The sequence below is a fragment of the Bacillus rossius genome, chromosome 3 (genome assembly GCF_032445375.1).
Source record: "Bacillus rossius redtenbacheri isolate Brsri chromosome 3, Brsri_v3, whole genome shotgun sequence".
NCBI classification, from domain to species: Eukaryota; Metazoa; Arthropoda; class Insecta; order Phasmatodea; family Bacillidae; genus Bacillus; species Bacillus rossius.
Genome location: NC_086332.1, coordinates 63,661,000 through 63,673,048, shown reverse-complemented (window position 1 = coordinate 63,673,048; position 12,049 = coordinate 63,661,000). Strand labels below are relative to the sequence as shown.

At 38.9% G+C, this 12,049-nt stretch overlaps 1 protein-coding gene across 1 annotated transcript in view; it reads left to right on the top strand.

The window, feature by feature from the left end:
• Positions 1-12,049, top strand: part of LOC134530796 (roundabout homolog 2-like) — a 347,447-nt gene that overhangs the window by 169,046 nt on the left and 166,352 nt on the right. The window contains exon 2 of the mRNA XM_063366006.1: positions 4,473-4,781. Coding sequence (XP_063222076.1) covers positions 4,473-4,781 — 309 coding nt within the window. The remainder of the gene's footprint in view (positions 1-4,472; positions 4,782-12,049) is intronic.

Sequence of the window (12,049 nt, the reverse complement as noted above, 5' to 3'; positions counted from 1 at the left end):
TTCCTTATGGGGTTTTTTTTCAAACAGATTTCACAGAAATTCAAATTACGATTCTACCATGCTGCAAATATGTCTTGTACAATTCATATGCACATACGAAAACGTTGTATTGAAAACTCGTGTATTATAAACGTCAACTGTCTCGTCGACCGAACAAGCATTCGAATGAGCTGTTGACCAAATTGACTTTCAGGAGCCAGCAGTCAGCCAACCATCGAAATACGTCTCTGGCGTGCAGTTTGTATTAAAAAGCCTTTCGGTAAGTGGATAAGCGTCGAAAGACGACTCTGAATGTGGCCCCAAGAAACGCGCCAAGGCAGTGTTGGAGGATCACTTGGGAGAAAAGCAGCGGGCTGCATTGATCCCGGGGCCCGCCACGTGTGCCGACAAAGGCACAGAAACCTCGTCAAATAAACGAGTTACGAGCATGACGCCTGTAATGTGCCGTCTGTTGGTTTCTGGCGACTGTCTGTCAGACGGTCCGCGACACCCCGCCGTAAATACTGTGTTTACATCTGCGTGCGTGAAGCATCGCCTACGTTCCAGGCGCTGTGTCATTGCCGCTCAAACTTCAACATTGCTTTGTGCGCTGAAAAGATCCGTCTCAAACAGTCGCAACAACAATTTTTTCCCCCATCAGGTCTCAAATCTTAATATCATAGATTCAAATATCCTTTATATCGGTTGGCATAAATTCTGTATGCGGTCTGAAAGTGTCACCATATGTCCTATGTTATTTTGATGATTATCAAAACGTGACATTTAATAACTTAAATTAACAATGTAAAATTAAAGAAGGAAAAATTTAGTATTTGTAATGTTTTACATTATACTTTTATTAAATACGTTGCATAGAAACAGCTACAATGCTTTGATAAAAAAAATTTTCTACAGATAGGGTTGATTATCATGTAGGGAAGTGAATATTCATACTAGCCTAAACTGTTGATAAACACTCGTGCAACAAACCCATCGTGTAATCCCCCTTTCATCACGCTTCTCATCCTTTATTATATATATATGTTTATATATGTGTATATATTGTGCTGTTACTATTTTCATAATGCACAGAAAGTAATGATTTATTTTAATGATACTATTATTGATAAAATATTATTATTTTGATTGTTATTATTATGAAATTTTATTATTTAATTTGTATATTGTTCGCCCGCAAAAGTTATTTAAATATATTTTTATTAATTATGTATATCTACGAGAGCTATGCTCTGTGACCCGAAATGGACTTATATGGACAGTCAATTGAGTATACCCCTCTAAGGACTAATGAACTTAACGAAAAAAACGATGATTTTATTCGGGGTATTACTTAAAGAAATTTTCATTGTTGGAAATTTTCGTTTTAAATTTACCGCAGTTCTGTGTTTTCAATTGTATTAATAAGTGTTATTTACGGTATTTATATTGTAAATTACGTTAACCGATTTTAGTTTCGGCCAATGAGAGGCCGTGTTTTAGATGTGAGGCGTCTAGAACGTCTTAATTAATAAGAAGAATGGTTGTATGAAGGCGTCTGATGCCGACGCAAAGGCGCGAGGCCTATTTTAAATTTGAAAGATAGCTAGCTAGATTATGCCATCCGACACTCAGGATGAGCTTAAACGACGTATAAATAAATAATGTGTAAGATTATAAGGGCATATTCTGACGGATATGTTATTAGGAGTGAAAATCTGTAAGTAAAGATTTTGCATTTTGTATCGCCCATAGACATACCCAGCTGTATGTAATTTCTTCGTGAATCACTCCGATTTGACTACAAACTGATTAGTTTTCACGTAAAAGGCGTCAATTATTCTGAACTACATAATGAATTGATATTTCCAAGATTTAAAATATTATTTTATTTTGTGATACCCAGAGGTGGAATGGGAGTACAAGTTTCGTGTCTGTACCATATAAACTGAGTTAAGCCAAGGCAAATACGAACCCAAATATAAACATAAATAGTAATCATACTAATTAATTGTGCTATGATTTCAAACATTTTTCTGTTATGTAAGAATGCGTCCGTAAAAACATCATTTGATTTATTTTCTGAACTTTCACTAACGAACTTTTGTGAACGATTCATGTGTGCTACGTATTTTCCTGATGTTTAATTTACATAAGCGCATATCCACGAGTCATGTTCAGTATCGTTAGGATTGTTTTTCTGTGATTTTTATCTAATTATATTAATATTGATTTTATCGCTACACATATGTTAGTTGTCCCTGATGAATAGCAATTTTATTATTAATAAAAATCTGGATTCTATCCCTATGTATTGATATAGATTACCTAGCTACCTGTGTCCAAGAGTGTGTGTTTTATGATAAATAACATTTTATGCATGTTTCTAATGGTCAGAGTACAAGAGCATAACAGTACCATTGACACATATATATATGTCTATACATATATATTTTGAAAAATAGTGACAGCCAGTGTGTATCGTCCCGACAACACACACACAACAAAAGGGTCTATTTATAAATCAACGAGTACTATTAATGGTACTGGCGCCAGCAGTAAGAACACACCGAAGAAATTAAGCAGTACAGTATAATATATATATGTATATATGTATATATGTATATATATATATATATATATATATATATATATATATATATGGTCTACGGCTTTCGCCAGCAACCAGGCATAATTTCAGTATTCGTTTCATCAACATATCTACCCCAAGATTATTTCCATGCAGTGAAAATATTACACCAACGTCCTACCAGAGGCTGGAACCCAGAACCCCTCGCATTGAAAGCTGAAGTCGGCTTTCATTCACGCGGCATTTTGCCGGGGGAGGGGGAAGAAAGGGATCGAAACGTCTCTTCCCGTCACACCAAACCACCCGTCAAACATAGCCGCTTTCACGCGTGGCGCGGGATGCGAGTATGAAAGCAATGTTTCCAGTGCGGGTAATACAAAGTGAGTGCCGCCCTTCCTGCAGTCAATAAACGTCCCCCTACCCCCCCTCTCCTCTCAAGCCGTATGTCTCCCCTCTCTTCTACTTTACCCTTGGGGGCCACGGCCATTCCGGTCTCCCCCTGCACCGAATTTACCGCGCACTGTTCTTTCAGCACTCGTCACTGCACCGTGCTCAGGTTTTCCAACAACAGGGAAAACATCAAACAGTCAGGGAAAAATGTCACGTCAGGTATTTTAAATAAAATTGTTAGACAAATGCTCATGCTGAATCGCTGACACGTTTACTATGCTATTCATATTGCACGTATGTTCAGTCTGTGTTGCTGTTGTGCCAAGTATTTTCGAGTAGAGTCGTGTTTTACAAGTCAGGCTGAATACCGCTCGTGTGGGTGTTTTAAAGTGTGACGTAGGAAACATAGCTTTGTGCATGATTCTCAAGATTGTTGTTGTTAGTGTGTCAACATTTGACACGCCGTCAAAGAATCACTTAGTATTTATGACTACAGAAATCTAAGGAAGTAGCGGAGAAACTTGGTTCGTTTCTATAGAAATATTCCATGTTTTACTGAGAAGAAAATAATAAAAAAGACCCGGAGAGGTCAGGGAATTTTGTTTGTAGGTGTTGCTGTACACTCGTGTACTTTAATCTGATGTAATCGCTAGTGTTTGTGGCTAGGTTAGAACCAAGATCCTTGTGCTCCACCTGGACCAGATATTCGGAAAGTGGGGATCACGAAGTTTTTGATCAAGGGCCTGTTTCATAAAATTATGACATAATCTACGAGTTAAATGAAAATAATAATATAAATATTTTTTAAAGTGAAACTTTCTTATGTTTAGATGTAAACTATTTTCATTGGTAATATTATATACATACATACACACACACATACATATATGTACATATATATACATATATACATATATATATACATTATTCATAATCTGCATGTCCGTTTAACTTACTAGTGTTTTATAAAAGAAAACTAAATATTTGTAGGCTACTATTTACAAGTGAAATCAGGTTTGTTAAGTGAACCGTGAAATGCTGACCTCGTGTGTAATGTACTGACGGACGTGATAGGTTTTGCCGCATGACTAGCCATGACAATATGGCAGCGTAACATGTCATATTCCTTAGGCGCAACTGAAATGCGATATGTGAACTGACGTGTGACATGTGTATTGGACAGTTGAAATGCTGTGGCTGTATCCATTATTTGCCGTTCAGGCCTCTGTCTTATTTATCGTGCCTCGCCATACCAGCGGTGCGCGGTGTTCTCCCAGCCTTACTGACGGCGTGATATGTCCTGTACCCTGCCTTACTGACGGAGTGTTGGGTCCTGCTCCCAGCTGTACTGACGGCGTGTTGTGTCCTGCTCCCATCTGTACTGACGGCGCACTGTCTCCTGCACCTAGTCGTGTACTGACGGCGCACTGTGTTCTGCACCTGGTTGTGTACTGACGGCGTGCTGTGTCCTGCACCTAGTCGTGTACTGACGGCGTGCCGTGCCCTTGCCCCGCAGACCGGTCGCCCGAGCTGCAGCCGCCGCGCATCACGGAGCACCCGGTGGACCTGACGGTGCCGCGGCACGAGCCGGCCACGCTCAAGTGCCGCGCGGAGGGCGAGCCGGCGCCGCGCGTGCAGTGGTACAAGGACGGCGAGCCGGTGCGCACGCAGGCCAAGACTCCCCGCGTGCTGCTGCCCGACGGCTCGCTCTTCTTCCTGCGCGTGGCGCACGGGCGGCGCGAGACGGACGCCGGCGTGTACTGGTGCGTGGCGCGCAACCAGGCGGGCGTCGCGCGCAGCAGGAACGCCACTCTCAGCGTCGCCGGTGAGTCCTCGCACTGCATTCACCCAGTAGAGACCTGATAAGTTCTCTTTTTGACGTGACAACGTCTAATCAATCGATGAACGCCGGCTGCACGCACGAAAAAGTGTCCCGTTACGCACATTGTCCCGTTACGCTGTGTCCCGTTACGCTCATTGTACGCTTGCGCCGCATCTATCTCTCTTCCACTCGATTGGAACAACCATTGATTTGACTTTATCGAGGCACATTAAACTTGAAACACTCCCATTAGTTTCCTACTTTTCCTATCATCGTCCTATCCTTAACAGGATGACACAGATTGGAAGAAGTTAAATAGCAAACATGTATAAAAGTTAAAGTTAAAATAATCTCTTCGTTAAAGTAATAAACATATTTGAATTAATGAGTGCAAATAAAAGTAAATTTATCAATTAAATTGTAGATTTCATTTCACTCCTTCTTTGTATCCATACAAAATAGTGATAATTCAATAAAAATGATTCAATTTTATTCATAAAAGTATGCAATCATTTCATCAATGTTTTGTTATGACGCTGTCACGTTAAACTATCGTCCGTAAACCGACTTTACAGACAACCAATTTTTTTTTCTTTAACCGGGATTAACTCTACACTATTGAACACTTATAAGTTGGTGTCTATTGTCTATACTGCTATCACATCACATTTTACTTTCCCGCCGGATTGTATGTTAATAGTCTCTTTTTATCGAGGGCGGTTAAAAACTACCTTTGTTCCAATGAGGACACAGTTCAAGTGTATAATGGTATACAGACCAATCCCTCTCCAAATAATAACGCAAATTTTTAAGGTCTCTACATAGTATAGTTAGAGATAGTGTACTGTAACTTCTTCATGCTCTTATGATTTAGAAGCAATATATTGCACGGAAGGTAGTATTTTAAGGCCAATCATGGATTTCGGTATTTTCGTATGTGTCTCCCCTCCATATTGGATGAGTTGAATGTGGAACGAACTTCCTTCCTTAATCACAGCCAAAAAAAGAATAAAATGGTTTAAAATGTTGCAAATACAGACTAAGTGTAACGAAGCCCACCAAGATAACACCCCCCCCCCCCCCAACCCCCTCCTGAAAAATAAAATTTATTCACATATCCTAACATAATAGTCTTCCAGCAAGTCTTAACATATTTGAAATCGACTTTAACAGCTCTTTCAATCGAGCGTGCTCAGTGGTTAGCTTTTCTGGCTGATGAGCCAAGGTCCCGAGTTCGATTCTTCGTTCTGGTCGAGGATTTTGAAGTTTGTGGATAATATCCTTCTCGGTGCAAGGACCGGGTGTCAATTTTTCCCTTCTCCGCACTGCTGAAGGCGATTGCGAACCGTCGCAGAATCATCTCTTATATATAGTCCTCCCCTGCCCGTCCCTAGAGAAGGGGGGGAATACAAGCAGATCATCCAATCATCATCTCATTTTTACTAATGGACAAGATTCGTCTTTAAAACTGCCTGCCATGTACTTTTCATATCTCATAAAACGTTAGGACTAAACGTAATATAGGCCTATTTCAATGCCTTCATGACAACTATAATTTCAAAGTGTTCCAATTACTTTAAATGTAGTGTATATTTAGTAACTAGTTTTGAAAGAAGTACACGTTGAACAAAGTTAAAATATAAACCAATAAGGTACTTTGTAAAAATATTTGTGTTATTTTGCACGACTGTTGATGGCAAAATGAACCTCTCCACGTGTTTTTTTACGCCATGCACTGACATATGTAGTTGCATTTTAACACCACAGGTCTAGATAAAAATATTATGGCATTGTGTAAAGTTACGCTCACTTTTTCTGCGGTGTTATACAATGTAATTTTTTTTTAATTCTAATGATGGCTGTAAATTTAAGTTGTTGACTAAATTTGTGGAATATTACACAGACAGTTTGTGTTATTCCACACTGACAGGTTTTGTATTTTTACACAACGTTATATTTAGAGTGTACACATTTTGCCAGGCCAAATCAGTCGAAGTAACATTTTATTTATAATATCATGTTTCACTCGACAGTTAACGGCCTTTGTTAAATTAAAGTCCTTTCCCTAGTCTTTCGCTCACGGAATGACTGAATCTACCGACTAATAATGTCGTAAAATGCGGTAGTTGATAAAACTTCACAAGAGTTCTAGAATAATGAACATAGTTGCTAGTAAACATGATATTGAGAACTGTCGGAATTGAAAGTGTAGGCTTAAGACAAACTTACGAAATAATGAACAAACGTGATTCTCTGTGGTCTGAAGAAGTGAATATGTTATTTATATCGCGTCATTTAGAATGCCTTTTCGAAACTGACACAGTTTTTATAAGACAAGTACACGAGAAATCAAGTATACAGAAATTATTTTTCTAAAAATATTGTCTCTTTTAGAAGTGTAAACGACTTTTTCTTATTGGTGTCGCCACATAGCTAAACTGCCAAGAATCCATTCTTTTCCTTTGAGAAAAGGGATTTCAGGTCGCCAGTCTTATACCATGTTAGCTCCAGAACATTCACAATAATGATATACTGACACTTAGGGTAAATGTGGGAGAGATGCCCTACCTAAGGAAAAAATTTCATTACAAAATCACATAATAGCCCAAAAAGGCTGTTATTACTTTAATTACATTCAAATTCTTTAAAGATTGCAGGAAAAATATTCAGTAATGTATTACACTTCTTATAACAATATAGTTAATAAATGTGTGAACATATGTATTTGGCCATCTATCCCCTGCTATGGGTGATATGCCCCACCCTATGTGGGAGGGAGAGATGCCTCATGTTGGAGAGATGCCCCATGAAGAAAGTTGTTCTAAATCGCACTATAGATATAGGCCTATGATAGCAAAATAGTGTTGTTGAAACCACTTTACCAATTTTGAGTCATTAGTGATAAGTCCAAATCAGAAGTTTAGAAGTTTTAAATGTACTAATTCTTCATTTTTTGGCGTTTTTCTTCCCGGCCGCAAATGTTACACTGAGAGCCATACATAGTGCCCGTTTCGTGCAACCACATTTTGCATGAAACACACTCAATCCAATCAACCTTCTGTTTAGTTTGAAAATAGTTGTCATAGCACTCAACACACATTTCGTTTTCTTCATCATGGTTTGTCATCCTCAATGCTAATACTTCTCTTTTGTCATTTTGAGCTTTCTTTTTCTTTCCCCCCTTCTCTGTCTTGGTTTTTGTAGCTTTCTTTAATTCCAATTTTTTTCCCGTCAATTGAAATGAGTTCTGCTGATTGCTTTCGTTTTTTCGGCCCTACAGTTTTGGATCGTAGGAATTGGACTCAACTTCATCAAATGCTTCGTGGGTGTTTGCTTTGCCATGTCAACATTGCCAATCTGTGGTTTATCTGTAGTTGCAGATTCAGTCGTTGGTGAATTCATCCCAAGTGTTGTTTTCGCATTCCGTTTCCTGCAGTGGTTGGAATTGTGGCCGAATTATTAGTCCTATGTAGTAATAATGGTGAACAGGAAGGTGTAGATGACACTTCTGCAGCTCTATCCAAAATCCCAGGCCTTGGCTCATTGGTCGGATCCACTATTGTGTCTGAAACCATATTTCCTGCTGCGTATAGCCTAGAAGCTGTTGGGGTGTCCTTATCTTCTTCCACAGAAGTCTTCTCTAGATGATCAAATCTTGAAATATCAGAAATGCTGAAAAAGCGATCAGGCACAGCATTTGGGTTGAATGGATGTGTTCCTGTAGCACGAAAACCAGCTGTGGCAGTATCAATTGATGCAGCTCTCGTCCAGGTATTCCCAATCAGCAGTCCTGCCTGCAGTCTTGAGATTTTTCTGTTCTTGTTGTGAAGAATCCAATTAGAAGCTTATTGTTTGAAAAATGTCTTCCGAGGCTTAAAAAAACTGTGATCAAGAGGTTGGAGTGCTTGTGTGGTGTGGCTTGGTAAACAAAGAAGTAAAAATTCATTTGCATCAGCAAAATCGAGCAATTCCAAGCTGTTTAGGTGAGATGGGTGTCCATCCAAAATCAGGAGAGTTTTACCAGGTATTTTCCTGGGAAAGAACTGCTCTTTAAGCCATCTCAAAAATAATTCCGAATTTATGTAAGATGACTTACTGTTCATGAATACTTTTGAACCGGGTGGAAGTCCAAAGGAAAACTCTGTTTTCTCTCTAACCCCTTTCATTATTAACACTGGAGGAAGAAATGTGCCCTCAGCATGCAATAACTGTTAAATTCTCGCCTTTCTCACTTAATGTTAGGACATGAATATATTTCGCACCCTTTGTCGAGATGACTCTTCCTGTCTTGTTGTTCGACTGCAATCCAGATTCATCAATATTAAAGATTTGCTGTGGTTTGACGTATAGCTGATGTTCATCATAAACTGTTTTCATAATATCGAAAAAGCCCTTAGCTTCTTCTCTTGACATGCCTTGGCTTCTTGACAGTGAAAGTCCTTCTGCTTGCCTGATACTTAATTCGGGGTTTCTTTCTAGAAATGACAAGAGCCAATGATACCCTGCCATTTCAGTTTCTTTGGAGAAGTTGTGTTTTACACCTAATTTTTCAGCAAATCGGAAAGCCAAAGTACGAACGGTTCTGCGATTAGGGGCAAAACCTGCAGCTTCTAGTCGTTGCACATGCTTCACTAACCTTTTTTCATTGGCAATGTCAAGAACACCTTGAGGACCTTGAGGAAGATGCGAATAAATTCGAGTCTGCCTTCGCCTTCTGAGTGTGCGCGAAGGAATTCATAAAACCTGGATGCTTCATTTACACCAATTTCCCCTGAATCTAATCTTCTTAACGCCTCCTGAAGGTTTTCTGTGGTCCATTGGCCCCTTTGATGAACACAGTTGCATTTTCTTTTATATTTTCTAGGCATCTCAGTTGACCTGCACAAAAATTAAATCACACAAAAAATATAATGTTTGTTGTATTCATTAACAATACAACATTAGGGCTTGTAGATGATGAAGTTTGTTTATTGCCCTCCTACGAGCTTGCTTTTCATTGCACTGTTAAAATATTTTTGTGATTATTCAGTAACCTATTTGGGATACCTATTGTCCAATAGTTCAAACAATGTCAGGTAATTTTCTTTTTTAATCGGAAATTTTGGTAGTGTTAAATGGGGGAAAAAAAGGGGGATACTGGAAGAAACGTGCATTTCAATGTTTTCAATTTTTGATTAAAAATTTTCCATCGTGTTTAGAATATTACGCAATATAAAAGCTTTTTCACCTAGGTGTACCGACATGTTAAAATCGGTACCTTCAAAACGAGCTATTTTATCTCTGTTTCTTGTTCACCCACCACCTGTTATCACTAACTCTACTGTTCCTCTAAGAAAGTGATGAAATTGTAGACGTAACTAACAAAGATAAGTAGCTTGGTAATGTGATCGTTCGCCACTCCTGATAACAGTTAAAAACGTTGCAGATAAATAAAAAAAACACTCAAGCAATTTTTTTGAACCCACTCTCCCATATTCTCACACGGGAATAATGTTCAAAACGCTGATAAGTAACACAGCTGTTATGAGAATCTTTTATTACCTTGTATAAATTACACAATTTTCTAGCATAGCCTAGTCAACTGGGGCATCTATCCTTTTGTGTGGGAGAGATGCCCCACGTGAATTTAAATTATGTGTCTACAGCAATATGGCTGCAACAGTTCATTGCAGTGAACATACTTTCACCTCACATTCAAAAAATACAGGTTTTAGTCTCTTGTGTACGAAACATACATCCAGCACGCACACAATATTATAACACCATACACACAACATTTATTCTTACCTTTTTGGAGCGAAATTAACAAACACACACAAGACATGTACGTATTTTCTCCTGGCTCGTTGAGTACCATCTGGCAGGAACACACGCTGATAGTCATCACTAGCCCCTGGTGGGAGGTTTGCGAAGTAGACAGCCTGGGGCATCTCTCCCACTGGGGCATCTCTCCCACATTTATCCTATTAGTTGTGCATTGATGACAAAGGTCAGTATGTATGTTTTATTTCCATTGATTCATGAATAATCTCTGGAAATTTATATTATAGGTATCAAATAATCTATAAGTAAACGTTAAGTAAAAAAATAACAATATGGCTTGGTATATGTGTTACTAAATTTATTTATCAATTTTTAATATTCATACTGTCCATTTACAATGCGGTCAAATAATGACACATTTACATACAATGACTGCTTCACCACGGTTCATGGTACACAAGGCTCGATGATGGTACAAGTTATTATGATAATGTTACGAGCAAGCCGTGATAATGGTACAAGCGTTCCATGATAGTTGTATACATATAATGGTGATGGTAAAACTACCATAATAATAATTTAAAAAATCATTATAAATGTATAAATACCAAGGTAATGGTATAATTATCATGATACTGGTATAAGCATGCAATGATAATGGTTTGAATACAATTTTATAATGGTACAATAATTCCACATAATGGTATAAATACTATTGTAATGGTACAACTACAATCAGGGTTTCCACATTCTGGAAAGTCAAGGAAAAGTCAGGGACGTTGAAATTGGTCAGGAATAATCGGGAAATGCATTTTAAAACCTTGAAAAAAGTCATGACAATTTTTTAGGGATAGTAATTTGAGGGGTAAATGTCATGCTTCGGTATGCCATCACCCACAGTTTAAACTTATTTGTTTCCAGATGGTGTTTTAGTGCATAGACATACACACTGTAAATTGGGGTACGCAAGTTTCTGTTTGAATTAGTACAGCTATATAGGGGTGGTGGAAGAAGGTTGTCTTTAATTCTTTCAGCAAATATTTTAATAGGTAAATTATTTTTAAAAAAATTGTTCGGGAAAATTGTAATTATATAAAAGTCAGGGAAAATTGTCCGCATATTTGTGTGAAAATCCTGAGTCCATGTTAGTGGTACTAGTTCAATAATAATGGTACAAGTTCCGAGATTATGGTACTAAAATGCCATAATTACGGTATTAATACCATTTATATGGCATGAATACCATTATAGTGGTACGTCCCGCCACCCTGTTAGCCCACAGCCCGCGAGAGATGCTGTGCAACGCGCGGCGTCTTCATCTCCTCCGGGGGCGGGCCCACCCAATGCCCACCCCTACTCCCTCCAGCGCGGCTACAGGGGCTGGTAATGAACAGTCAACAGCGAGGGAGGGCAACTTCCGCGGCTCGTATTTGCCCGCGCGGCCCCGCACCGGGGATATCCGCTGTTTGCTCAGCCCGCCGACCGCGGCGCGTTGCATTAGGGTAGAG